Consider the following 27,376-nt stretch of genomic DNA (forward strand, 5'->3'; position numbering starts at 1 on the left):
GGGTCCGAACCTGAGTTGGCTGTGTGCAAATCAGGTGCCCGACCCACTGTACTATTATGTCTCTAGCCCGGAAATAGAATTTCTACCCTCACCAATGACAGTGGTACTCTGAAGACTGTGTGAGCCCAGCATAAGGCCAAAGTGCTCTCATCTACCTTCCCCAACCCCCTCCCTGCCTGGGCGCCAACCCACACACATGCGCGCGTGTGCGCCCGTGTGCACACACACACACACACAGAAAACACACTTTGGTTTCCAAATGACCAGGGCCCCAACAGAAACACACACACACACACACACACACACACACACACAAACATACACACACGGAAAACACACTTTGGTTTCCAAATGGTCAGGGCCCCAATACACACACACACACACACACACACACACAGAAAACACACTTTGGTTTCCAAACTGTCTCTGGGGAAGGCTCTGGCCAGGCTTGAGATTCCAGCTAGACAGAGGTAGAGCAAAGCACAGGCCGCAGATCCCTTCTTTGTGACCCAGCCTCTTGACTCCACACCATCGGGGCTCAGCCGAGTCGCATCCAAACCAGCCCCAGGTTGTCTTGGAGCTGTTTGGGGGCTCCAGGGGACCCTCCAGCCTCCAGCAGAGGGGCTCGCAGGTGCTGGCAGCTGACGTGGTGAGAAAGGGCTCTGGCCATCTCTCCAGAAGCCGCCCCTCCAAATGAGGGGCCAGAGTCGGGGGGCAGCATGGCTAATGAGTCTGCCAAACACCTTCATGGGCACAAAAAGGCAAGGGGAGAGGGGAAAAACCGACAGGGGTGAGCGAGTCTGAGGGGGCGCACCCAGAGAGGTTCAAGGCACAGGGACACCGATGGTGCTGAACAGACGCATGTGTGTGTTTAAAAATAAGCCCAAACTATTTATAAGTTTATGCGGCACCGAGTAGTGAATGGCTCCTGATTTGGTGCCTATATTTTCCAAGATCTTGGTTTGCATTTCCAGATTTTCCTCACCTCCGAATTGCCAACTCAGGAGGGGTCTCTGGGGCACAGTGCCGGCTGCCACTCACGGCGAGGTCGGCCCCAAACTTCCCTTCGTGGCTGAAGTCCACACGCTTCAGGCTCCGTGCTGGGGGCCGGGAGGTGGGTGGGGAGAAGTAGCAGGCGCCTTCCCCGTTCCCTCGGGGATGCTGGGTGGGGACCCCGTGGGCTCCGAGACAGGCTAGTTTACAACGGGCTGAACAAAACCAAACTTTTATTGGGCAATCCATGTATGATCAGATCACATAAAATCACCATTTGGAATAAATAGCAAATTCACATTCAGAATAAATAACGCATCTACTGCGAGGAATCTGGATTCACTGTGCCGCCCTTGCTTGGGGTATGGTTTGTCCTTCTGCTCAACAATCAGAAAAGGTCTCCTGAGTCCAGGGGTCACGCCCGAGGCCCCAGAATAGGGTCAAAGCTTTGCTGCTGGGTTGGGTTCGCTGCAACTTTGGTGATCGGGTGAGCTGGAGATCCATGTGCAGGAGGCGCCCAGAGGGTTCCTGGATCCCCTCCTGGGGAAGGCAGGCGGGGCAGAGGGGCCCTAGGGACCCCCCTCCAGCTCCCCACTCCCTAGCCCTGGAGCTGGGACAGTCCCGCTAGGTTGACAGGTGACAGCTCTGAGTTGTGGGGCCCGGTCTTGGGCTGACAGCTGCCACCATGGCAGTAATGGAGGAATCATCCCTGGGTCCTCCAAGGTCATCCCAGGGCCAAGCTCACGGTGAGGGCACTCCACAGGACACGTCCATAGGACCAGTGCCCCGAAGTGGCCATGATGCAAGATGGCTTGTGCTCAGAAAGTCACTTGCCACGGGCCGAGTGACTTGGCTGAGACAGCAGCTCCCAAGAGATGCCCACCCGGCCCAGGCACCTTCTCTCTGCTGTCTGCACCTGACCTGAGCGTCCCAGATGTCTGGCCAGGGCTGGTCACCCCGCACTGCAGCACTATCCCAGCAAGGGTGGAGGGGGGGTGAGCTCGGGTCCCAGGGCCAAGCCTGGCCTCAGCTAAATGCCCGCTAAGGTCACAGTGCCCCATCCTGGTGGGGCTGGCCACTGGAAAGGGGCCGTGGAGGGTCTCTCCAGGAAAGGTGCCGAGGTGACAGGCCGACAGAGCAGCCTTCCTCCAATTCGGGGGTAAGGGACACCCCGTCCCCACAGGGAAGGAGGAAGAGAAGGGAATTGGTACCCAAGGGAATTCTAAGAGCAGAAAACACAGCAGCTCCCAGAGCAGAATAGCGCAATCAGGGACAGCTGCTCAGCGGGAGGGACAAGGGCCCCTGGTCCGGGTGGGAAAGGCCCCATTCTCCCTACTTGACGCTCCCCCCGCTGAAAGGCCAGGCAGAAGCTCCCGTGAGGAGGGGGGAGAGAGGACAATTCATCCCTCCCCCCGCCTTAATTAAGAGGGCCTCGGCAGTCAAAGCAACTAGCAATTTTGTCTGCAGTGGGCCGCATCAGTAACAGGGGGTTTCTGTTCCGAAGTCTGGTGTCAGCATTCCTGGAGAGGCTCCGCAGGGGGGCCCCGCGAGGCTTCCGGGAGAGGGGTTCGAGCTCCAGAACACTTTTTCAAGCTTGGTCTGGAGAAGCCAGCGGTGTGCCCCCCCCTTCCCCCCTGGGGAACATGTGGTCTGTGGCGTGCTGCATGGACTTCTAGAATCTGCAGTCACACAATGAGATCAGCTGGGACATGCTGGTTCTGGACCCTATGAGCGGAGGTGGCCGTCCTCACCTGTACTTCTAGCTGGGCCCAGGGACCATCTACAGGGACACAGGCCAAGCTTCCGCCCATACTTGGCGGCTCCAGGGCGCAGGGTCCTAAGCCCCAGGCAGCAGCGGATGGGCAGCGGTCACTGTCCCTCACCTGCACCCCCATTCCCTTTTCCAGGGGAAGCGGACTTCCTCCCCCTTTGGGGTCCCCTCATCTGGACATCGGGAAAGCAAGTTGCCCAAATGCCGCTTCATTCTCCAGTCCAGAGCCCCGGGAACGGGCATCGAGGATGCAGGCTGCCTGGAATTCTTGGTTGAACCATTCCCGCTCGCTCGCCCAGTTTCCCCAAAGCAGAAATTCAAACTGGGCGCAGAGGAGAGAGCCGTGAGGAGTCTGGAGCAGGACGCTCCAAGCACCCGGGAGCGAGTGCTCAGCCAAAGAAAAAAGAAAAAAAAGAAACACCCAGCTGGGAGGGAGGGGGTTTTGTCTGTAACAAAAGTTGGGGGTGGTGGTGGTGGAGGCCTGGGGGGGGGGGGGTCTTCTGGGCCATAAGGGGTCACTGTACCACACTCGTTCAATACAATCAAGAGTCCCACATCAAACCCCACCCTAACACACAGCAGAGCCAAGGATAACGCCAGCTGGGCCCAGCTACGAACAGCCCCAGGGGCCAAGAGATGCTTCTGCTGCGGCTGCAGCCATGAAACACTGATGGTGCTGGTGGGGGGTACGGGGGTCACGCGCTCCAGCCCCCCAACCTGCCCCTTGCTGTGTTGGGCCCACGGGCGGGCGTAGGTCACCTGCATCGGCCTCAGGAAAACAGAGAAATTCTCAGCAGGGTCATTTCCTTTTCTCTTCATTTCCACAGGGTCTGCACTCCCCTCTAAAAAAACCCACCCCAATGGCCCGCCCTCCCGACCCAGAACCCCGACTGGCACTCCTGCAGGAAAGCTGGAGGTGGAGAGAGGGTCGCAGAGGGCAGAGCTGCAGGGGCGCCTCCCCGCTGATATCTAGACCCCCCCAGGTCTGTCCATGCCAAAGGGGACATGTGCCCGCTGGACCCAGGCCTAGGGGTGCAACAGGCTCCAACCCGCCCCCCCACACACAGCCGTCGGGAAGCTGCATCGCGCTCATTCCTGCAGCGGGCACTGGGGACCGACAGGCGCGCGTGCAGGGGAGTCAGAGGAAGGCTCCCGCAGGGCAGAACCCAAAGGCCAGGGCTGGACCCTCAGCCAGCTGGAGCCTGGCGGGCGCGCATGCGGGCGAGCGCGCGCGTTCCCGCTGCTGCCGACAGGTGGCGCCCCTGAGTCTCTCGGGGAACCGCAAGGAAGCATCAAAGGGCTGCCAGGTGGTGCTGATGCAGAGGGGCGCCCGCTCCTGTCTGCATCCCAGGCGGAGGCGCGGGAGCAAATGCACATCACGTGAGACATCACATGCGCCTCTTCCCCACCCCCCGGGGCCCGGCTCTGCTCTCCGCCCGCCCGGCTGGCTACTTGGCCTGCGCGGCCTGCAGGAGCGGGAGCCGGAAGGTGGGGGGCCCGTCGGCCCAGGCGGGGAGCTCGTGCTGCAGCGGAGTCCTGCGCGGGTAGAAGGTGTGGCTGACGTCGTAGTTGAGCAGGCAGCTCAGCGAGGCCATGTAGATGTCGGCGAAGCGGGACAGGCGCCGCAGGAAGTAGGTGGGGTTCTGGTCGGTGCGGAACAGGCTGCCGAACTGGGCGTTGAAGAAGCCCTTGGTCATCTCCCTGGAGGGGCAGGGCAAGAGAGGAGGGACGGGGCGTGAACCCAGGGAGAATGCCACCATTGCCTTTTTTTTTTTTTTGGGAGGGGGGATGGCTGCACCCGGAGATGCTCAGGGGTGACTCCTGGCTTTGTGCTCAGGAATCATTCCTGGCGGCTGCTTGGGGGAAACCCTATAGAATGTCAGGATCGAAGCCGGGTCGGCCCCGTGCAAGGGCAGCGTGCAAGGCCATCAGGGAGAGGAAAGGGAAGGGGAGGGACGGGAAGGAATGGGTCCTTCCTCCGTGACATCACACGGCAAGGCCAGGAGGGATGGGGTCACTGCCTGCCTTGGAGAAGGCCAGGGTTAGGAAAGGGGTCTGCAGGGTTCAGGAGGAAGAACTCACTGCTCAGAGTGGCCACTCTTACCTCATCTCCTTCCTCTCCTTTTTCCACTCCTGCAGGACCAGCTGTGACTCTGGGTCTCTGTGCACCTGTAGGACGGACCCAAGTGGCTGCTGTGATGGTCCAGGAGGGTGAATATACGGGAGGAGGGCATGCTGACGGCTCCAGGCCCTGCCACTGCGCCAACCCGCCCCCTTTCTAGCTCGGGACCCGGCTCGACTCCCAGCCGCAGCCGCCCTCCTTGCCAACACCGCTTCACCCAGTGGCACAGGCCAGGACGGTAGACTGAGGCCAGCCTGCAGCATGCCTGAACCAGTCAAGGAAATACTAAAGTCTGTGTGCGTCAGGCAGGCCCCAGGAGCATGTGTGAGAGAATCACGTGACCAGACGCGGGGGCTGGCCCAGAGACACAGCCCCAGGCCTAAGCATATGTGCCAGGATGCACCAGCTTGGCCCCAAATACTGGGGGGGTGCAGACATTCAGGGCACTCAGCAACACAGGCGTGGTCTATTCATGTGTGCAGAGGCAGCAGAATTAAAATTGACTTAATTCCCCCCCCCCCAACACTGCATTCTATTGTAAAGTATTTCTTTCATTTGGGGGCCAGGCCCGGTGGTGCTCATAGCTTACTCCTGGCTTTGTGCTCAGGAATCACTCCTGGCAGGGCTCAGGGAACCGTTGGTGGTGCCAGGGTTTTTGAACCAGGCTCAGCCACATGCCAGACAAGTGCCCTGCCCACTGTGCTATCTCTCCAGGCCCTCTTTTAAAGTATTTAAGTGTGTGTGTGTGGGGGGGGGGGGGGTGAAGGGGATGTTTTTGTAAAAGACAAGAAAGCAGAAGAACCACCTCAAACCAATGGGAAGGGAGAGAATTTTCTGCTTCCTGGGCTGACAGAGGAGTAAGAAGCAAAAAGGGGGGCTGGAGTGCTAGAACAGATAGGGCATTTGCCTTGCACGCGACTGACCTGGGTTTGAGCCCCGGCATCCCATATGGTCTCATGAGTACCACCAGGAGTAATTCCTGAGTGAGGAGTAAGCCCTGAACATAGCTGGGTATAAGCCAAAAAAAAAAGCCAAAAGGACCCCCAACCCCCACCCTCCAGGGCACAGGCTTTTAGGGTCAGGCAGCGTGTGTGTGTGTGTGTATGTGTGTGTGTGTGTGTGTGTGTGTGTGTGGTGGGGGTCATGAAGGGGGTTCTGGTCAAAGAAATAAGCAAGGCTCCCTGCAACTACAGTTATGGGGGGTGGGGAGGAAAGGCAGGCAGCTGAGGAACCAGAGGAAAATTCAAACAGCTAACACCTGTGGGGGGTGGGGGGTGGGGAGTGGCAGTCTGCAGGACCTGGGGCAGGTGAATTAGGCATCAGGATGAGGTCAGAGCCTATTTCCGGCAGGAAATTCTGCCTGTGCAATAGCACAGATGCGCCCTGAGGAGCTCACAGCCAGCCTATGGGGTCGGACTAGACAGATGCTGTAAGAGCTAGTTCTCTTTCTTCTCTCTGTGGAAGGATAAAGAGGCAGAAAAGCCAAGCAAAGAACTGGAAATAATGGTGCTCGCCAGGAAGGAGGAAGGAGAGAGGAGAACAGGCCACTAGGCGTCTGTACGGAGGTGGGTGGGGACAAGACTTTGGGGGTGTTCTCTAAGGAGGCTAGACAGATACCAGATATCCTGCCACACACCTGGAACCTACATTTGTTTTTGTTGGGGGGGGGGGGGTCACATCCAGATTTGTTTGTTTGGGGACCACATCTGGCGATAGCTCAGGGGTTTCTCCTGGCTCTGCACTCAGGAAATCACTCCTGGAAAGTGCCTTACCCACTGTACTGTAGTTCCAGCCCTAGATTATATATTCTAGATCAATGAGATTTTGATAACTTTTTTTCCCCCAAAAAACAGAAGAGGGGGCAGAGGAATGATGCAGGAGTTATGGTGCTTGCCTTGCAAAGAGTGACCCTGGTTGAATGTCCAGCCCTTCAAATGGTTCCCCCACTTGAGAGCAGTGATCTCATTGGACCACCAGAGGAGACCCCTGAACACAGAGCCTGGTGTGAGCCCCAAGTACCACCAGGTGTCTGGTGTGGCCCACAGCCTTCCCTGCTCTACACCCCTGCCAGGAAGAGCCGTGAGAATGAAATGAACTTGCCAGGCACTCGGGCAGGTTCTCAGCCCCAATAGCTGTCCCTGGAGCTCTAAGGGAGGGGCTGATTCTCAGTGACCACTCCTGACCCATGGGCCTGGGCGAGAGATACGCTAGCAATCTTTTCATCCTGGCTCCTGTGTGAGGGAATCTATAATCCACACTTCCATCCTTTTCAGCACCTCCACCCTCAAAACTGTGCACTCCTTTACCACGAGAAATTTTTTGTTTTTATTCTGGGGCCACACCTAGAAATGCTTAGAGGTTACTTCCTGGCTCTGCAGCCAGGGATCATCCTGGTGATACTCGGGGGACCATGTGGGATGCTGGGGATCGAACCTGGGTTGTCTGCATGCAAGGCAAATAATGCCCTCCCCCACTGTACTATCACGCCAGCCCACCACCAAGTTTTTAATAGTGAGGGAAATGCATGCTCTCCTCAGAGCTGGGAGAAACTCCTATCCACATGAGGATCACACATGTGTGCACGTGTGCATGTCTGATTTGCACGTGTGATGTGTGTGTTTGCTTCTGTGTGCACGTGTGTGGACGTGTGTGTGTCTGTGACTGTCAGAACTGCAGCGGAACTGTCACTCTGGCATCGTCACACAGCCCAGACATGCAGCCTCAGACCCATCCCCTGAGCTCTCCACATCCTGTCTTCTTGTTGGGACGCAGACAGTTGGAGCGGCTGGGGCTCCACCTGAGAGCGACCGATCAAGCGTGAGTGGAGAAGAGCTATTATTACTCATGACCTCGGGCCCACGTCAGCCCTGAAGGGGGCCTTTTATTTTTAGCACAGCGTCTGGCACTCGGGCACAGCAGGGCCGCAGTGTGAGGTCGTCAGACCAGAGCCGGGCCAGGGCTCAGGGCAGCAAGTGCCCTGCGGGGGGGGGGGGGGGGGGGGGAGGGGGGGGGAGTGTGTGTGTGTAGGGGTGCACCCCCTTCTCGCAGCTCAGCCCAAGCTTCTGCCAGCTGGCCCTGCCGATTCCGGAAGGAGCCTGGCAGCCGTGCCTCAGCTGGGAATATGGCATCAGTGCCCCGGGGAGCCCTTGAGGAAACGGGGAGACCCAGGAGGGAGCACAGTGGCCACAGAGGAACGGCGTCCACAGTCCATGCTGACAGGAGGGAAACACAGCCGCTGCCCAGCTCCAGCCCAGCCGTGGGGTGTCGCCGCCCAGTCCACCCTCGCCCCCCACCCCTGCCTAGCCCTGGTGCCTGGCTGAAGTAGTCACCCCCCCCCTCCCCAGGACCCTTCGTTTTACAGATGGGGAAACTGAGGCACAGCCCAGCAGTCCAATGGCCAGGTGATAGCAGTGCCAGGACTGGACCCGCTCATGGCCAGAGGGTCCCCAAGGAGCCCCGATGACACAGGCTCTGGCCCCAGGGGGCCGCTGGGCAGGGGATGTCGGTGTCCACATGTGGGACACAGCCACACTCGCCTGCCCCCACAGGGCCACGCAGCTTTCGGGGACCCCTGCGGTAGAGTCTTCAGGGTACACTCTCCCAGACAGGGAAACCCCAGTAGTTAAACTGCGCAATGGAACTGTGAGGCTGAAGTGGAGCCATGACAGGCTCCACTTTGAGACAGAAACTCAGCAGGCCTACGTCTCGGTTTCCCCCATCAGAAAGTCCCGACTTCTCAGAAAACAGTGTCACCCTGGGCAGATAAACCGCCCCGTGGGAACAGCCTATCAGAATTGGGGGCATGTGCAGTGGCGCCCAGCCAAGCAGAGAGGGCTGAGGGTGTGGGATAGGACTGGGACCACGAATTGGAAACACAGTCCTGATCCCTGGAGTCACTGACAGACTGGGACCAGAACTGGAAACATATTGTCAGTTCCTGGGAAAGTGCTATTATGTAACCAAACCCCATATAAACTGCTCAGAATTGGGAGTCGGGGTCCACTGAGTTGGATGAGACTCGGACCCTAGCTCGAGCTAGCAGTAAAGGGACCCTGCATTTGCTTCCTCACGTCTGGTCTAGTCAATGTGCGAGGGAAACTTGCTTCCCGGGACAGAACAGAACCAACAGCACTTGGCCACAGCTTTTTGTTTGTTGAGTCTGGGTCACGCCCGACAGTGCGCTCGGGGCTCTCACTCCTGGCTCTGTACTCAGAATTTACTCCTGCTGGTGCTTCAGGGGAGGGGGGTACCCTATGGGGTCCCAGAAATAGAACTCAGGTCGGCCCCATGCAAGGCAAGTGCCTCTAATCCAGCCTCCACCCCCACCCCTGGCCCCCCCACTGGCCACAGCTTTGCCCAGTGGACTGAACTGGGGCTAAGGCAAGCCCCAGAGAGAAGTGACATCAAACCTGCATCTGCTCCAGCAAGCCGGTCAGCGTCTGCAGCCACGTCATGGTCTGGACATACTGCTCCGTGTTCATGATCCGCAGCTCAGAACGCAGCTCCGGGATGATGGCGCCCGTGCGCCAGCCGTGCTTCAGGGTCAGGTCCTGGCCGCAGGGGCAGAGTGTCCCCATCAGTCACTGGCCCACCCTGCCCCAGGCCGCCCGCTTCCCTCGAATTCTTTTCCGGCGGTCAGGGCTGGGGGTGAACCCGGCCGGATTCAAGGAATGACATTTAATTAAAATGCCAGGCTGTTGACCGTCTCAGCCCAAGTGGACGTTTCTGGAAATCAGTGCTGATTTCCACTGGCCACAGCTTTTAGTTTGTTCAGTTTGGGTTGCACCGGACAGTGCGCTTGCGGCCCCGGGGTCTGGAGTCATTAACCATGGACTGTAAAGCAGCAATCTGGTCGCGCAGAAAGAGGTTCACCCAAAGCACCCCGGAAGTGCTCCCTTTCCTTCTTCCAGACCACTGGGGAGCGCCTATGGAGTGTCAGGGCCTGTGACTTGTGAGAAGCTGGACTCTGGGTCACACTGCACAAAAGTATGTGACTTCAGTTTTCACAGTAGGTACCTGACAACAAGCCTAAGTATCGGATATCACTTATGTCCTGGAAAGTCTAATATGCACAACCCCAGGCACTGACTTCCTTTTCTCACTTGGAAAATCATTTTTTTTTTTTTGGAGGCTGGGGAGGGTCACTCAGCTGGCAATGCTCAGAGATTCTTCCTGGATCTGCACTCAAGAATTACTCCTGGTGATGCTTGAGGGACTAGATGGGATGCCGGGGATCAAGCCAGGTCGGCCGTGTGCAAGGCAAGCGCCCTCCTGACTGAACTATTGCTCCAACCTCTCACTTGGCAGGTATTTATCAACTATTATCCTCCAAGCCCTTTCAAGATCCTGACAATAAAGTAATGGACAAGAGCTCATCAGCCCCAGCCCTGGGGGAAATACAGGCCACATGTAGCTAAATACTCAATAGCAGTGGCCTTAATACATTCAAAAGGATTCCAAGCATACAAAGTCTCTTTTCTAGAATGCAACTGCAAAAGGAAAAACTGGAAATTTCCTTAAAATGTGAAAACCTAATATGCTGGACACCCACGAAAAAAGAAGAGAAGGTATAGAGGAAGTTTATATTGTCTTGGAACCAATTAAAATGTAAATGCAACATGCCACAACTGTGGGGTGCAGCAAAAATTGGGCTAAGGAGGAAATGCATCACTACAGAGCCCCTTTGAGAAAAAGGAGCTTGGGGCAGGAGGCGACTCAGTGCTCTCTCAAGCGCTTGGTACAATAAGAGTTTAAAGGAAGGGTCTCAAGTCAACTGGCCGCCATGTACACACAGCTTAAGGAACCAGAGAAAGAACAAATCAAGAGAACAAAGGAAATAATAAAGATGAGAACAGAGAGAAAGAAAGCACAATAGAAAGACTAAGGAAAAATCCATGGAGGATCCTCCCAGGATGGGAGAAACATGCTGAAAGTAGACTATAGACCAAACATGATTGCCACTCATTGCCTCTTTTGCAAACCACAACACCCAGTAGGAGAGAGAGAACAAAAGAGACACACAGAGGCAGGGTGGATGGGGAGGATGGAGGGGTGGGAGGGATACTGGGATCCGTGGTGGTGGGAAATGGGCATTAGTGGAGGGATGGGTATTTGATCACTGTATAATTGAAACCCAAGCACAAAAATTTGTAAGTCTACAACTGTACCTCATGGTGTCTCACTAATAAAAATTTAAAAAAAAATCCATGAATGCCAAAGTGGGTTTTTTAACATGATCAATAAAATCTGAGCTTGATTAAGGAAGTCCCAGAGAGCAGGCACGCTCAAAAGCACTGGCTGCCAAACCACCCATCTCGGGGGGCCGCTGGCAGCTTGCTTAGGATCCCCCGCCAGTCTGGGAAAGTGCTCGCCCTGGCGTGGTTCTTTTGCACAAACTGCTGACATGGAGGCTTCTTATAAAGAAACCAGCTCATTTCTGCCTGGAAACATTCCTGTTTGCCCCAGTCCACAGTGTAAATGGACACTTTCAAGAAGGTTGTGGGTGGCGGCAGCCAGCTAGAACATGGAGCTACCAAGGCCGGCAGACGCCAGAGAGGTGAGACTGACACATGGGTACACACGAGGCCCCAAACAGCGTGACTGCGACCCCAGTGACGGAGTCAGCGGCCCACTCACTCTTGCTACCCCCAATACTGAGCTTCACTGAGGTTTTGCACAATGGACCCAGGGGCAGCCAACGCCAGCATCACCTGGCAAAGACATCCTATGGGGAACCCAGCTTGGCAATACTGCCACTAATCCTCCCAGCGTGGCCCAGTCCTTGTGTTCTTCGCGACTGGAGAGAAATGAATGCCAGCATCCCAGGGGACATGAGAAGACTCCCTCTTTGCACAGTTTGCCAGAAATGTCACACTTGAGCGCTTTCGAGGTGACTGGCTGGAGAAAGCAATCTGTCTTCTGAGTGACTTGTATTTGTATTCCTCAGACTTAACCAGAGGGAACGGAAAGAACGCACTGTCTAGATTCATTTCTTAGCATTAGGCCATTGTGGTGTATTCCTTAATTACCGAAGTGGAAATTTCCCTGGTAAATTTGAATAAGTGGCTAATTTTCACAAGAACATCTCTTTTTTGGGCTGGAGAGATAGCACAGCGGGTAGGGTGTTTGCCTTGCACATGGCCGATCCAGGTTCGATCCCCAACATCCCATATGGTCCCCTGAGCACTGCCGGGAGTAATTCCTGAGTGCAGAGCCAGGAGTAACTCCTGTGCACTGCCAGGTGTGACCCCAAAAGCAAAAAAAAGAAAAAAAAATCTCTCTTTTTCAAGACTCAGGCCCTTTGGGTTCTGTAGGAAATAAGACTTTTTTTTTTTTTAAATGTCACCTCTTCTTCATTTCTAAAAGCTTTAGGAAAATGCTTAAGTCAAGAGAGAAACTGCTCACGAAGGACTAACTCATCCCACCCCAATAAAGAAACAGGTAAAAAAAAGACTCCTTACCGCCAGGTCACTGTATATGTGGTCACCAAAATACAACACTTTGGATCCTCTCCAGCCAGTAAGCTTCAAAAATTCATACAAATTGCCCTGCAAAAAGAGAAAACTAGAAATATTATATCCTATGACAGAGATCTTTATGGCCCTTGGACCAACATATCTACAACTTAAAAAAATAATGTTTTTTTATCTTTGCTTCTACAATTTATTTTAAATGTCAAAATATACAGATTAGATCCTCTTTGTATGCACCCTTTCAGCTCTAAGTCAGATGCACTTTCCAGAAGGAGTCAACTTTATAGACCTCGTGGTAATAGGCTTTTTAATACTTAACATATAGTCAGCATCATTTCATGTCAAATACTCCTCTAAGTCAATTAAGTTGCCAAAAAGTACCGTGATTCATCCCTCCCACTCCCTGCTGCTGTGTCTGTTTGTGGCTACCATTTACTCTGTTATCTATTTAGCAAGTAACTTCATGAGAAACAGTCCTGAGGCAAGGCACTTTTCATGACGGCTTAGTAATTTTCTTAGCTGGCTTCCTAGAAATCTCATGGCTATAAGAAGCTAGTTTTCAAGGAAACAGAAAAAACATGTTGAACTGCGCCAGATGTGATAGACTCAGAAATGGGTTGGGAATCTTTAAAACAAACAAACTAATTTCAGCAACATGGTAAAAAGCCGCCAGCTCAATTGTTTATAAAATATTTTCTAGTCTTGTTAAAAGGACTGGTTACATTACATCCATAAAGTAGAAATAAAATATAAAACAGCGCATCCAGAAATAGCCACCAGAATGAAGACTATGTCATGGAGGGCTAAATGCTTCTTGAAAGAAGAATGTCCATCCCCAAAGTCACCATCCAGTTGGAAAAAGAAAAAAATTAAATTAACTTCAGTGGTATCACCCAATTTAAAATTTTAGAATTCCTGGAGCACGCAGTCACAAATGTGGCCACATGACATCTCATACCATGATGTGCCAAGAGTAGCACACCACATTTGATGGGGTGTAAACTAGAAGGCGACCAATCTCAAAAAAATAATAATAAAAATAATTGTGTATTTTAGCACACAAGGCTCAACCTTTAACAACATGTTAGTAATCTCTTATACAAGGGCTTAATGGCTCCAGGATGAAATACAACAATCTTCACACACCTTCCTCTCAGGAAACTTTTTTTGGATCATTTTTAGTAGATTATTCATAATAAGCAACACAAAATAACTTATTTAGGCCCTGCTTTGGGGGCAGGCTTTGGGTGTTGGGGTGGAAAAAATTTGAAATATGGTTGTGGGAAAGTGTAATGGTGGTGGGATTGCTGTTGGAATACTGAATGTAATAAATTATTGTGAACAACTTTTTAAAAATAAAATAGAATTTAAAAGAATTTTTTTTTTAAAGAGGAATGTCCGAGACTGCTGGCATCTTTGATCCTTTGAGCTTTAAATTTAGTTTTTAAGACTGAGTTCTGTTCTGAGTTCTTTCAGGCCGAGCCGACTGAAAAGCTACTGGCTCCAGCTTCCATTCTGCCTCTTAGCCTGGGAGAGCCTGGCCAGAAGGGTGCCATCATCTCTAACACAGACTGCAAAGCAAAGCGAGAAGGACAAATTGGTCACAAGGTACCTGCTTGTAAATCTGGCCTTTCTGCAACTTGTGGATTTTATCCCAGAGTAAGACACCTTTCTCGTTCACCTTTCGGAAAGGTCTAACAATAGAAACGAGAAACATCATGACATGTAGAGGCCGTCCAGGCTGGCTGCTCGGGAATGACTGCCTAGCTGCCCGCTGGACACAGGAAGGAGCTCCTCAAACCTGAAAAGGCCCTGGAAACCGAACACCACAAGCACGGGCCAGGCCCCTCATGCAAACCCTCCCACACTGCGGCCCCAGCATGCAACGAACGAGGTGTAGAGAAAAAAGCATTCTGGGGTGAGAGCAACTCAGAAAATACCAATACCATCAATAAGAGGGTAGACAGGTCCCTCTTAGGCAGACCGGAAATTGGCTCCATAAAAGTTTTGTTTGTTTTTGGGTCACACCCAGCGGTGTTCAGGGGTTGCTCCTGGCAGTGCTCAGGGGACCCTATGTATAGCACAACCAACAGCCACATGCAAGGCAAGTGGCCTGGCCACTGTACAATCCTCTGGTCCCTCCATAAAGCAGCTTTCTTTAGCTCAGCTCTGCCACATGCAGAAGGCTGTTTAATTAAAAAAGAAAAAGCTTGTGGGGATATCTAACTTCCTAAGTACATTTATTTACTCAGCATTGGAACTTGAAGTTCAGCCACTCGGGTTATTAAAAAAAAAAAAATCAGAAAGCCAGGACTGCAATTTTATGATAGGAAATTAAAACAAAGCCCATTCCTTACTCGGGAGTGTTAGTCCAAAGCAAAGATAAACTGTTTGCCTTCCCCTTTTCAAAGAAACTCTTTTTATCTGATTTGAAAAATATAAATTCACAGAAGAAAAAAAAATAAAGAGAAATTACCCCCAAATGTTTCTTGGTCTTTGTACATCTATTATCCTCTGGTTAATACAAAATGAGAATTGTTCTTTTTTTTTTTTTATTCTGGGGGGGCGGGGGCTGGAGCGATAGCACAGCGGGTAGGACGTTCGCCTTACAAGCGGCCAACATGGCCGACCCGAGTTCGATTCCTCCGCCCCTCTCGGAGAGCCCGGCAAGCTACCAAGAATATTCGATATGCCAGACACAGTAACAACAAAAGTCTCCAATGGAGATGTTACTGGGCCCGCTCGAGCAAATCGACGAGAATTGTTTTGTCTATACTGATTTGTGACCTTCTGTCCTCTAATGACGTGGAGCAAATTCCTATGTACTTTTTTTTTAACAATATTTTTAATGTTTCTGCTTTTGGGATATGAGTAATGCGCTGCCACTAACACCAAAATCCATTATGTGTGTTTGTGCTTTGAGCCACACCTGGTGGTGCTCATAGATCATTTCTGGTGGTGCTTAGGGGACCACAGGGGATGCCAGGGATTGAACCCAAGTTGGCCACGTGCAAGGCAAGTGCCCTACCCACTCTGTATCTCTTCATCCATGACTGTATATTCTTTATCCATTCTTTACCTTCAGAAAACAAGCTCACTGCCCTTTTTCCCAAGACACATCAATTTTCAGGTAGCTTTTTTCTTTAAAATAGAAAAACATTATATTTATATATATTATTCACATAAAACAAAAATCATTGTAAAAGGGCTGGAGCGATAGCACAGTAGTAGGGCGTTTGCCTTGCACGCAGCCAACATGGTCGACCCGAGTTTGATTCTTCCGCCCCTCTCGGAGAGCCTGGCAAGCTACCGAGAGTATCTCGCCCGCAGGGCAGAGCCTGGCAAGCTACCCATGATGTATTCGATATGCCAAACACAGTAACAACAAAGTCTCCAATGGAGACGTTACTGGGCCCGCTCGAGCAAAACTGATGAACAATGGGAGGACAGTGACATTGTAAAAGGGATACAGAATCCTAATTTAAAAACAAATACTGAGGGGCTGGAGTGATAGCACGGCAGGCAGGGTGTTTGCCTTGCACGCAGTCAATCCGGGTTTGATCCCCAGCATCGTATATGATCCCCTGAGCACCGCCAGCAGTAATTCCTGAGTGGAGAGCCAGGAATAACCCCTGTGCCTAACCAGCTGTGACCCAAAAAGAAAAAAAAAAAAGGAATACTGATATACACAATTAGTGATTTTTTAAAAAATATTATTTAAATTAGCAATTATAATTTAAATCCAGAAACAGGCACTAATGGTTATTTTAATTCTTTTTTGCAAAGGTAAGCCTACCCTTCCTTTTAGAAAATAATAATGCTCTAATATTGTTACTTAAGAAGCATTGTCGGGGCTGGAGTGATAGCACAGCGGGTAGGGCGTTTGCCTTGCATGCAGCCAACCTGGCTTCGATTTCCAGCATCCCATATGGTCCCCCGAGCACCACCAGGAGTGATTCCTGAGTGCAGAGCCAGGAGTAATCCCTGAGCATTGCTGGGTGTGACCCAAAAATCCCCCCCCCCCAAAAAAAGAAGGTATTGTCACCTTTTGACCACAAAGCTATTTATTCATTAGGTTCACTCTATAATTTGTTGTGGAGGTGACCTACACACATATAGATGAAGAGAGCTACACTCCTGAAGGTCCACAGAATTTTAAATCAATAATTGATAAATTAAGAATTTTTAACTGTTTAATCTCTTTTTACCAGTATATAGGTCTTAAAAAATATCACTGTAAATAATTCTGTGCTAGTACTTTTTAGGCACGAAGATTTAGAATACTGTTAATGTTCTGCCACCACGGCCTCCTCCAGGTCCCCTTTCCTCTACCACTGTCCCTTGGCACCCCCCCTTAAAATTTGTATGAAATAGATAAATCCAACAAATGTAAAATTTAGTGAGAAGAATTCAGAAAAATGTAATATAAAAATATGAATCGTCCTAGAAAAGTATAAAGCTCTTTTATCCTAAGAAGGGTCTTCATGTCGCATCCCAGATGCTGCTTAAGGGTCTAGAGTGCTTTAACAGTGCTTAAGGGCCCCTCCTCCTCTGTCTGTGCCTGGGAACAAGCAGAGGTGGAGGTCAGCCAGCTCTTCTCCCAGGCACACTGAAAATAAACCTGTGTCTTGAGGGACAGAGCTGGGATCAGTCTGGGGCCTGCTACTCTCCTCGGACAGTGCTCTGCAAGGCGCGACCAGGAAGCGGAGACAACCTCTACGGGCTGTAGCCTGAAATTCAGGAGAAGAGCATGCAAGGTAGTGTCTGGGGGGTGGCAAGCAGCAAGCGGGGTCACGGCGGCGTCCGTCCCAGCTCCAGCCTCCCCTTCCTGCTCCTGAGCTCTCCATCTCCGTGTGTGGAGGATGGGTTTACAACCCTGGCCTTAAGGAAAAGGATCTCAGCATCACTAGGGGGAGGCGTTCAGCGCTATTCCAGGACGCCCTGATAGGGTACTTTAAATCACTGCAGGGATGGGGCTGGAGAGATAGCACAGGGGGTAGGGCGTTTGCCTTGGATGCGGCTGACCCGGGTTCGATTCCCAGCATCCCATGTGGTCCCCCGAGCACCACCAGGAGTGATTCCTGAGTGCAGAGCCAGGAGGAACCCCTGAGCATCTCTGGGTGTGACCCAAAAAAAGCAACAAATAAATAAAGTCCTTCCCATAAAATTTAAAAATAAATAAATCACTGCAGGGTGGGCATTAGGCTGTCTGGCTACCAGTCCCGTAAACTGGCAGATGTGGGGCAGAGTCCAAAGCAGGTCATGATTTTGCTTGTTTCATGCTGGGCCATACTCAGCACGTGCTCAGGGCTCTAGTCCCGGCTCTGCATTTCTCACGGGGCTCAAGGGACCGTGTGTGATGCTAGGGATCGAACCCGGGTCTGCCACATGCAAGGCAAGCTTCTTACCCCCGTACTAGCCCCCCTCCCCGAGCCCTGAGCCCCAAAGTCGGCCATTATTACATAAACGTCAATTATCTGTATAACTCTGGAGCATTAACTCCGACACTATCGACACTGGGGATATCTTCTCAATGACTACGTTTATCCCACACATTAAAAGGCTTTCTTAGAACCCAGACCCCCGCACCCCCCACAATTTAGGACCCATGACCCCCAAATGCCGAGTATGCCCTGTTACTATTGCAGGGATGTTCTGAAAACATTCCCATCGCTCTTGATTGTGATTCACTGGCTTGAGGCACTAAAGGCCCATGTGGCAGCCTTGGGTGCCTAATCAGAGCCGCCCTTAAAGGACAGTGGTCACTGCTGCTTTGTCATGGGCCACAAAGTGTGTGCATGGAGGAATCTAAGTCACTGAATGGGATGAAGCTGGAATTTTTTCACTGCTGTCAGTAGCTTTCTTAAGTTTAACTCATTAGGACCGAGGTGACAGCCGCTCTGTGACGCATAACCCATCTGCTCGGTACCAAGCTCACCCTCCCGGCAACTGCCTCCAGAAACATCCCAAGCTGGAGCTGCGGAGATGGTGGGGAGGGGACTGCCATGTGCATGGCCGCTGTGGGGTCAACCCTCAGCATCCCCCGAGCCTTCCAGGTGCGATCCCTGAGTGCAGAGCCAGGAGAAGGTCCCCAAACAAAACAGAATCCCACCCTGTCATCTCCGCTGCTTGGGACATCCCACCGAGGTTTAACCAAAGACGCTCGCCATCACCCCAACCCGTCCCGGCAGCACGTGAAGGGTCTCTACGCCCCGAGAAAGGCAGACACGCACCTCCGCTTATCATTGAAGAAGTTGGGCTTCTCGGCCTGAACAATGACCACATCGAACAGGTCCCGCCAGTCTTTCCCAACGATGTACCGCATCCCTTTGTCCCTGGAAGTGACAGATGGGCCCTGGTGAGTGTAACAGCATCAAAGCCACTGAGGGTCACCACTGCTTCCCAGCTTGCTTGTGAAACGAGCGGAAGGGCTGGGGGCTGGTTGACACACACGGGACCGACTGACTTACACGAAGCTGCTGGGGCTATTGGTGATGAGAAACATCTTCTTGCCGTGCTCCGCCAGTTTGGCCAGCACGGCGCGGGTCTGCTCGGCGTAGCAGATGTACTTTTCTACAAGGAAACGGCATATGGGGGCAGAGTGAGGACACTTACGAACAGGGGCGGGTGAGTTGCACCCTGCCTGGGATGCTTGGTTGGGGGTTGGGGGGTGGGGGGTCAATGTGAAGGAAACTCTGTTCTGGGGTGATGCAGGTACCCAGGACAACTGGTTCACGTGCCTTACGGGTGCCCAGGAAACTCGGGTCACGGGGGACGGATACAGTGACCCAGGGAGTTTGGGTCATTTCAGGTGCTGGGCCAGTGCCCTGGGTCAGTAACCGAGGCCTTCTCAGTCTAACCATGGTGTCCAGGGTCTCAGAACTGTCAGGACCAAGACTAGGGGAGCGGGACTCCTCTGTGGCCAGGATTCGGGACCCTGCACTCTTGCCCACAGGGACTGTCCCCCAGCCACCAGGGTGTGAGGGACAGGGGTCCCAGTGTGGGCCCTGGGGAGGCGGAAGGCGGCCCCTACCAATGTCGGCTTCGATGGCTCGGTACATGATGCCTTTGATGTGGACGTCCCGAATGGCATCCTGGAGAAGAGTGTGGCGGTCAGCGGCTCAGGCCAGCCCGCCGCCTCCCTGCAAATGCCCCTCTGCTGCCCCCACGCTCGGTGAGAGCTCACTCCCTGCCCATGTGTGCTTGGGCCCACCTGGGGCAAGGGGGACCCTTTAGGGTGATATGGGGGAGGGGGTCAGCAGCTTCCTCTGCAGTTCTCTAAGGGGTTGCCCGAAGGAGACCGGGTGCCAGTGGGTCCAAATCGAGCCTGGAGTGGAACCGGCGTTCTCCGCATGGGACCCCCAAGCCCCCTGGATGAGGGGCTCAGTGCTCCGCTCTGCACCCCAGCCTGGAGGCCCAGAGGGTCACATCAAGGCAGAGAGGGGTCGGGCCGGAGCTATAGAACAGCGGGTAGGGCGTTTGCCCTGCACGTGGCCAACCTGTGTTCAATCCCCAGTATCCCATACAGCATCCCCCAAGCACCGCCAGGAGTAATTCCTGAGTGCAGAGCCAGGAGTGACCCCTTGAGCATTGCTGGGTGTGACCCAAAAGGAAAAAAAAAAAAAGACAGAGAGGGGTTCGAGACTGTGTCCGTGTGTCCGTGGGATCGGCGCCCAGGTTGGTGAATGCGGCAAGCTTGGGAAAGAGGGGGTGTGGGGGGGCGGATGGACCCTCAGGAGGCCAAGCCGCACTCTCAGCATCGCGCTATGCTGAGGGGTCCCCCCTCACCCCCTGCCCCGGCAACACCTCCCTTCACCGATGCAAGGGCCCAGCACAGCTAAGGGAGCAGCCGAGGCAGGAGCTCGCCCGGGTGACACGACCTTGACATCCTTGTAGAGGTGGACAGGCTCGTAGTCGATGTTGTTCTTCAGGAAGTACTCGTTCACGCAGGACAGGAGGGTCATCTCTGGCAGCGAGAAGATGTCCATGAACTGCTTCATGGTGTTCCCGTGAGAGCTCTGGGAAGGAGCAGAGCCAGTGAGCACGCGTGCACATACGCATGTCCACGCACACACGCATGTGAGTGCATATCCAGGTGCACACTCACTCTTGTGCACTCCTGGCAGGACAATGACAGCTTCACCTGCCTCTCCCTCCCTGCGGGGCTAAAGCAGCCTCCAGGTGTTAAGTGGCAGAGTCCAGGGAAGGCCCAGCCGCCCTCCCCTCCCTCCCCGCCCCCTTCACATTCCAACCTCCACCTCCTGCTCCAGTGAAAGAAGAGGCAGCGATGGAGTCCTGCCCCTGGCAAGGCACAGAGAGCCACATTAGGGCTGGGGCCATAGCACAGCGGCGAGGGCGTCTGCCTTGTGCTAGCCAACTGGAGTGCGATCCCCGGCACCCCATAGGGTCCCCCAAACACCACCAGAAGTAATCCCCGAGTGCAGAGAGTAAGTAACCCCTGAGTGCCACTGGGTATGGCTCCCAAACAGACAAAAGCCACTCGGGGCTCGGGGGAGCCTCTCCCTGGAAGCCTATTTAGAACTATGCACCTCCCGGGCTGGCCAGACACAGAACATTGACTCTCTCCGTCCAGGCCTGGCAGAGGACCCACGCAAGGAACAGGCCCCCTCCACCTTGCAGGCCTGCTCTGGCAAGTCCCCAGGGTACCACACTTCCCCCCCAAGTTCAGGCCCCAGGAGGGGCCGGGTAGAGGGAGGGGCAGCGGCTTTGCAAGGTCGCAGGCAGACGACCAGTGGGGAGACGCACACTTGCTCGTCTCTGGGACAGGCAGTGTGGCCCAGGACCGCCATCCCCCACCTGCAGGGCCCATGTGGACAGGGAGGCCCCGAGTCCCGGCTCCCCCGGGGATTCCCAGGTGGACAGGTCTGGAGCAGGGAGATGCGCGCTCCTCACCTTCCCATAGAAGTCGCTCATCTGCTCCAGCGGCACGTGGGAGCCCTCGTACATCTCGATGACCTCCTCGTCGGGGACCACACTGAGGCCCCTGCCCGCGCCCGGGCAGCAGAGAAGCCCCGTTAGACATGCTCAGCCCAGTCACTCCCGCAGGGTGCCCTGTCCCTCGGTTGGTCCCCCACGGCCCTCACGGGTGGCGCGGTCACTCTCCCATCTTATCTGCAGGTGGGCAGGGGCAGGCACCTCACCCGAGGTCGCCCCGGCAGAGGGGGTGGGTGGGCCGGAGCAGAGCCCGGGACCCCATACGTGCCGGCGCGCGCTCTCCGCCTGGGTCTCCATGGGCACCTGGGCCTTCTGGGATTCTGGTGCCGACCCTCTCCCTGCACTGTTGCAGGGCGCATGGCCGCCCCTCGGTTTGTTTTCAGGTGGGTTTGGGGTTTATCTGATTCACTACCAGGGAGCTCCCCCCCCTCCAGGGCCCAGTCTCCATCCTCCTCCTCCCTCTCCTCCTCCCTCCTCCCCTCCCCTTCCACTTCTTCCTACTCCCCTTCCCTCACCCTCCTCTTCCTCTTCCCCATCCTCCTCCTCCTGCCCGCCGCCACCCTCTCCCTCCTCTCCTCTTCCTCCTTTCCTCCCCATCCTCCCCTTCATCCTCCCCATCCTCCTTCCCCTCCACCTCCTTTCCCCCTCCCCCTCCCCCTCTTTCCACACCCTCCTCCTCCCCTTCTCCTCCCTGTCCTCCTCCTAATTTTCCTCCTTCCCCCTCCCCCCATCTTCCTCCTCCCCCTCCTCCTCCTCCTCCTGGTTGTCCTCCTGCCCTTGACACTCCACCATGAGAGAAGCACTTGGCTCCTTATGAGGCAGGTGGGGGACAGAGACCCTGACACCCAGTGTCACAGGAAGCGGACAGTGCCCCCCCCCACAGGGCTGGCCCCATGACAATGAAGGGCAGTTTCCAGCCTGCCTTTGCCTCTGCTGTCCCCCAGGAGCTGTGAGGGAGGGGCGCGGGGTCCCCAGCTCAGGCAGCAGGGTGTTGGCCCTGGCTGCTCACCTGGGACCCGAGTCCAGAGTGCTCCTCTCCCACCTTCCCTGGAGGACAGAGTTGGGGCACCATGGGCCGGAACGGACAATAAGGAAGCGGAAAGAACAGGGACGTGCCCACTGTGGCCTTGCCTGCAGCCCTGGGGGGCTGTGCCACTCCCATGGACACCCTGAGCTCTTAAAGGGCTCCCTTTGGGTCAAACTAGTGCTTGGTGCTAACAGAGGCTGAGGCCTGGGTAAATGTCTCACACACACACACACTCTCACACACACACACTCACTCACTCATCACACTCTCACACTCAACACACACCACACACACTCACACATTCACACTCATACACACCCATACACTCACATATTCACACATATACACACTCTCACATTCAAACACACTCACACACACATAACCACCACAGTCACATACTCACCACACACACCTACACACTCACACATAGACACTCACACTCACACACACATATACTTACACATACACACACACCGCACACTCACTACACACACATACACACACACCACACACTCACTACACACACATACACACACCACACACTCACTACACACACATACACACACTCACACACACATTGACACACTCACACATTCAACTCATACATTCACACACTCACACACACATATACTCACTCAACACACACACACACATACACACATCCCACCTGCCTTCCTCTTCACAAACCAGGCTCAGGTCTGGACCCCAAAGCCCCGAGGCGACATGGGGTGACTGATGTCTCCCCCTCCTGCTCTCACCTGTAGACGGTGCCGAGCTGGATGTAGTGGAAGGCGTCGATCTTCATCAGCACGGCCTGGAAAAGCACAGATGGGAACCCGTTCACTGGGGCCCACAGGTGGTTAGTGAGTCTGGGCACTTTGGGTGCCGCAAGAGGGAGGAGACACGTGGGGGGAGCCTGCATGGCTGCCTAAGCACTGTCAAGAGGACTCTCAAGGGGAAAGGCTGGCGGCCGGGGGAGGGAGAAACCAAAAGGCAGAACCCTGCTTCCTCCTCCCGCCCCAGCAGCGGGCCCAGGGGAGACCGCCACGCTCTTCTGTCGCCACGCCTGTCCACAAAGGCTTTCCTGGGCTGTTCTTCAGGCCCAGCCGGCTGCCCCTCGAACACGCACCTCCCTTGCTTGTCCCTACGCTTCTCTGCTGCTCGTGTCCACTGTTGAACACATTACCTCCTTCTCTCCTCTCACAACTAAATAAGTTTCAATTAAAAAAAAAAGAAGAAGGGGCCAGAGTGATAGTACAAAGGGGAGGGCGCTTACCCTGCAGGCGGCCAACCCGGGTTTGATCTCCGGCATCCCATAGGGTCCCCTGAGCACCACCAAAAGTGATTCTTGAGTGCAGAGCCAGGAATAAGCCCTGAGCACTGCTGGGTGTGGCCCCCAAACCAAAACCAAAATACTTTACAGGGATGGGAGAGGCAGTGCTGAGGTTTACGGTGCAGGCCTTGATCCCAGTTTCCTCCCCGGCACCATGTCCTCCACCAGGTCCATCTGAGCATGCTGCATCCTCTGACACTTGCACTGAACCACGGGGGGGCCCAGCTGTCCAAGGTGTCCCAGAATGTTGCAGCTCCATCCCCTCCCAGTCTCCTGAGCAATGCTTAGAAGCCCCTCCCCCCAACACACACAGAGACTTTATGTAAAGATGATTCCCACCGGCACTGCAGAAGGCCCCTGAACACCCACAGGAATAACCCCCAAGTACCGAGCGAGGAGCCCCCCAAGAACAAACGAACAAACAAAAAAAAGATCATCTGAATAACTCGGCTCAGCAGCCCATAAAGAATGCAACTTAAAGCCAGTTTGCGTGTTCACAGAGAAGCACGGGGAGGCATTCAATCCCCAGATTCCATCCAACCCCAACGGCAGGGGAAAAACCCCAGAATCACACTTACCCGCTGCACGTCATAATGAAGCCCTCTGATTGCAAAATTGGGGTCGTACTCATACTTCCTGATTTCTGCAGGGTACTAGAAAGGGAGGGAGGAAGCTGTTAGCTAACAGGGCATGAAGGTCAAGATGGTACTCCAGCCCAAAAGCAGGAGGGAGAAGGGGAAGGGGAGGGAGAGGAGGAGGGAAGGGGGAAGAGGAGGAGGAGGGGGAGGGAGAAAGGCTGAGGGGGGCATAGAACAGTGAGAGGGACAAATTTACCCAATAAATCTGTCTGTGCAATACAGAGATGTAAAACTGATAAACAAAACAATAAAAAGTACACCAGTGTTGAGGCTGGAGCGATAGCACAGCGGGTAGGGCATTTGCCTTGCACACGGCTGACCCGGGTTCGATTCCCAGCATCCCATATGGTTCCCCAAGTACCGCCAGGAGTAATTCCTGAGCACAGAGCCAGGAGTAACCCCTGAGCATCGCTGGGTGTGACCCAGAAAGGGAAGAAAAAACAAAAAAAGAAAGTCATGAAAAAGGACTGGGAACTTTCAAATTGCTCCTTGGGAAGATGCTGAACTTCACATTTCTGGCCCATGCCCACTGAGCCCAGAGCAGATGTCGCTCCAGCTCCAAGTACATTCAGTTTCGTACTCGGTAGGAGAACCAGTACCAGCCCCCAGGCATCTTGGAATAATCATTCTGCTTCATCAGAGCAAGGGAGAAATTCGTGCTGGCACAACTGCCTCTATTAATACGCCTGATATAATTAGTGTTATGACTACTTCTTTTACCAAAGCAACAAACAGATATAATGAGAATGAATTTCGATGACCTTAAATGAAGACGCTTCTCTAACCACAAGGATTGTGATTTTTCCCCCCTCCCTCTATCTCATCTTCTTCTGACCCACCTTTCATGCACTTTTTTTTATCTCCATGAGGTTTTCATTTTTCTGAATATTTTATCTTCCCCTGAATAAGAAGCAAAGGACAGGGGGGAAAGCGCTGCTCCCCCCACCCACCCCCGGGTCAAAGGAGCCACGGCACTCGCAGGCGCCTTGGAAACAGACCCGAGTTCAAACTGTGGTTCTGCCCGACTGACCGTCAGTCAGTTTAACGCTGTAAACCTGTTTCCTTGGGGGCTGGAGAAATAGTACAAGGGTTACGGCATTTGCCTTGCACATGGCTGATGCTAGTTCAATCCCGGGCACCACATATGGTCTCCTGAGCACTTCCAGGAGTGCTCCCTGAGCACCTCCAGGAGTGCTCCCTGAGCACAGAGCCAGGGGTCAGTCTTGAGGAGGCAGCCAGAGTGATAAAACAGCAGGTAGCACGCTTGCCTGCATGTGTCTGACCTACATTCGATCCCTGGAATCCCTTATGGTCCCCTGAGCTCACCAGGAGTGATCCCTGAGCACAGAGCCAAGAGTATTTAAGCCCTGAGAATGTCTGGGTGTGGCCCAAAAATCTAACCCAACTGCACCTCCCCCCCAAAAAAAATCCTTCAGCTCTCTCAACTGCAAAGCAAAACGTCTACTTGCAGCATTTGCCATGAGCTGAGAAACTACCATGGGAGCAGTCGGCATGGAGTTTTCCTCACATCTCGTGCTCATTCCACCATCACATCACCATCACATCGGCACAAAAGGCAGGAAGCGGCCCCGTGCAGGGCCTTGGGGCAAGACCAGGGTAGGCTCAATGGAGGGGGCCAAGAAGCAGAAAAGACCAGAAACGAAGACCAGGGGGAAGGGCTGAAGGAAGGACAGGCAGTGACCCGGGGCAGGACACTGGTCAGACCCGCACAGCCAGCCCACTGACCCACAAGCGGGGGTCAGGGCCGGGTCAGATGCCCGCGCCAGAGGGTGGTTCTGGGTGGTGCCAGCCCTGGCTACTGCTCTCTCCGCATCCCCCCTCCCCTGCTCTGAGCTCCGCAGGCCCGCGGTGGTGGGCACGAGTGAAGGAATGAAGACGGGCACCTGGTGCAAACACACAGCAGACTTGTCCCTTGTCCCAGAGGGAGTCATGTGCTTCCCCTTGTGGGCCGCTCCAGGGGTTGTGGCCATGATGCCCCCGGCACCCCCTGACCCCATGAAAACTCCCAATCCACTCCCTCCAGTTATATCGGGGCAGGGGGGGAAATGCCTGAATGTTCCCTCCTGCTTACAGGTTCTCACCGGGAGACATTCAGATACTCCCCTGAATATGGCTGCTGGGGAGATGGAGGGGTGGGGGGGGCACACGTGGCAGGAAAGGGGTGCAGTGCCCAGGAGCCATGGCACCCGAGGTCTAACACACCCTCGTATATGCCTGGTCACAGGAGTCATGCCTCCAGTCCTCTGATAGCCTAATCTAAGAGCAACGCTCGTTGGGACGCCAGAAATCCCACCACGCATTTGCAGGATCCCTTCTCCCCAGGGTCTAGCAGGCTGTCCCGTCCCCACGCTTTGCAGGGAAGCAACATCTGTGCTCAGTGAGAAATGAGAGACGCAGCGTCTCCAGGCTCAGTCATACCAACTCCATCCCTCGGGACAGCCAGAGGGTGCTCTGAGAACAGCCAGTGTCCTCCGAGTTAAAGACGCTACTACTGCATCATCAGAATCGGCTATCAGGGAGCCGGAGAAATAGTCCCGCGGGTAGGGGTGCATGCCTGGCATGCAGCTGACCCAGGTTCAATCCCCAGCACCCCAGATGGTCCCCCAGGGCACCAGCAGCAGGAGTGGGATTCTGGAGTGCACAGCCAAGAGTACGCTCTGAGCACTGCTGGGTTTGGCCTGCAAATGAACCAAAAGATCAGTTCTTCACATGGATGCCACACACACACAGGAACGGGGGCACATGTGGAAACTCTGGGAGGTGACGGATTCAGCCCTGCTGTCAAACCCAAGAGAGCCACCACATTCAACATGTGGAACCTCCCGCCTGCTGGTGAGGCCTCAATAAAGCAACTGCGAAAAGCAAAGAAAAAAAAAATCTTTCAGAAAGATAAACCAGAGAGATAGAGCAGGGGTGAAGCTACTTGCCACTGGCACAGAGCCCCAGAACCACACAGAGTCCCGAAGTAAGCCGTGAGCATTCTCCCCCCAAAGAAAGCTAAGCAAAACAACAACCATCACTTGGAATGGAACAAAACCTCCCTA

General features: G+C 54.0%; 1 protein-coding gene across 1 annotated transcript in view; it reads right to left on the reverse strand.

Moving 5' to 3' along the window:
- Positions 1–1,209: 1,209 nt before the first annotated feature.
- Positions 1,210–27,376, reverse strand: part of NT5DC3 (5'-nucleotidase domain containing 3) — a 61,057-nt gene continuing 34,890 nt past the window's right edge. Inside the window, exons 3-14 of the mRNA XM_056115709.1 lie at positions 24,252–24,326; positions 23,099–23,154; positions 21,272–21,362; positions 20,239–20,376; positions 19,392–19,452; positions 18,829–18,931; positions 18,592–18,693; positions 13,971–14,052; positions 12,347–12,433; positions 9,296–9,436; positions 4,869–4,933; positions 1,210–4,465 (exon numbers count right to left, since the gene is read on the reverse strand). Coding sequence (XP_055971684.1) covers positions 4,213–4,465; positions 4,869–4,933; positions 9,296–9,436; positions 12,347–12,433; positions 13,971–14,052; positions 18,592–18,693; positions 18,829–18,931; positions 19,392–19,452; positions 20,239–20,376; positions 21,272–21,362; positions 23,099–23,154; positions 24,252–24,326 — 1,254 coding nt within the window. The 3' untranslated portion in view covers positions 1,210–4,212. The remainder of the gene's footprint in view (positions 4,466–4,868; positions 4,934–9,295; positions 9,437–12,346; positions 12,434–13,970; positions 14,053–18,591; positions 18,694–18,828; positions 18,932–19,391; positions 19,453–20,238; positions 20,377–21,271; positions 21,363–23,098; positions 23,155–24,251; positions 24,327–27,376) is intronic.

The sequence above is a fragment of the Sorex fumeus genome, unplaced genomic scaffold (assembly GCF_029834395.1).
Source record: "Sorex fumeus unplaced genomic scaffold, SorFum_2.1 ptg000003l, whole genome shotgun sequence".
Taxonomy (NCBI): Eukaryota; Metazoa; Chordata; class Mammalia; order Eulipotyphla; family Soricidae; genus Sorex; species Sorex fumeus.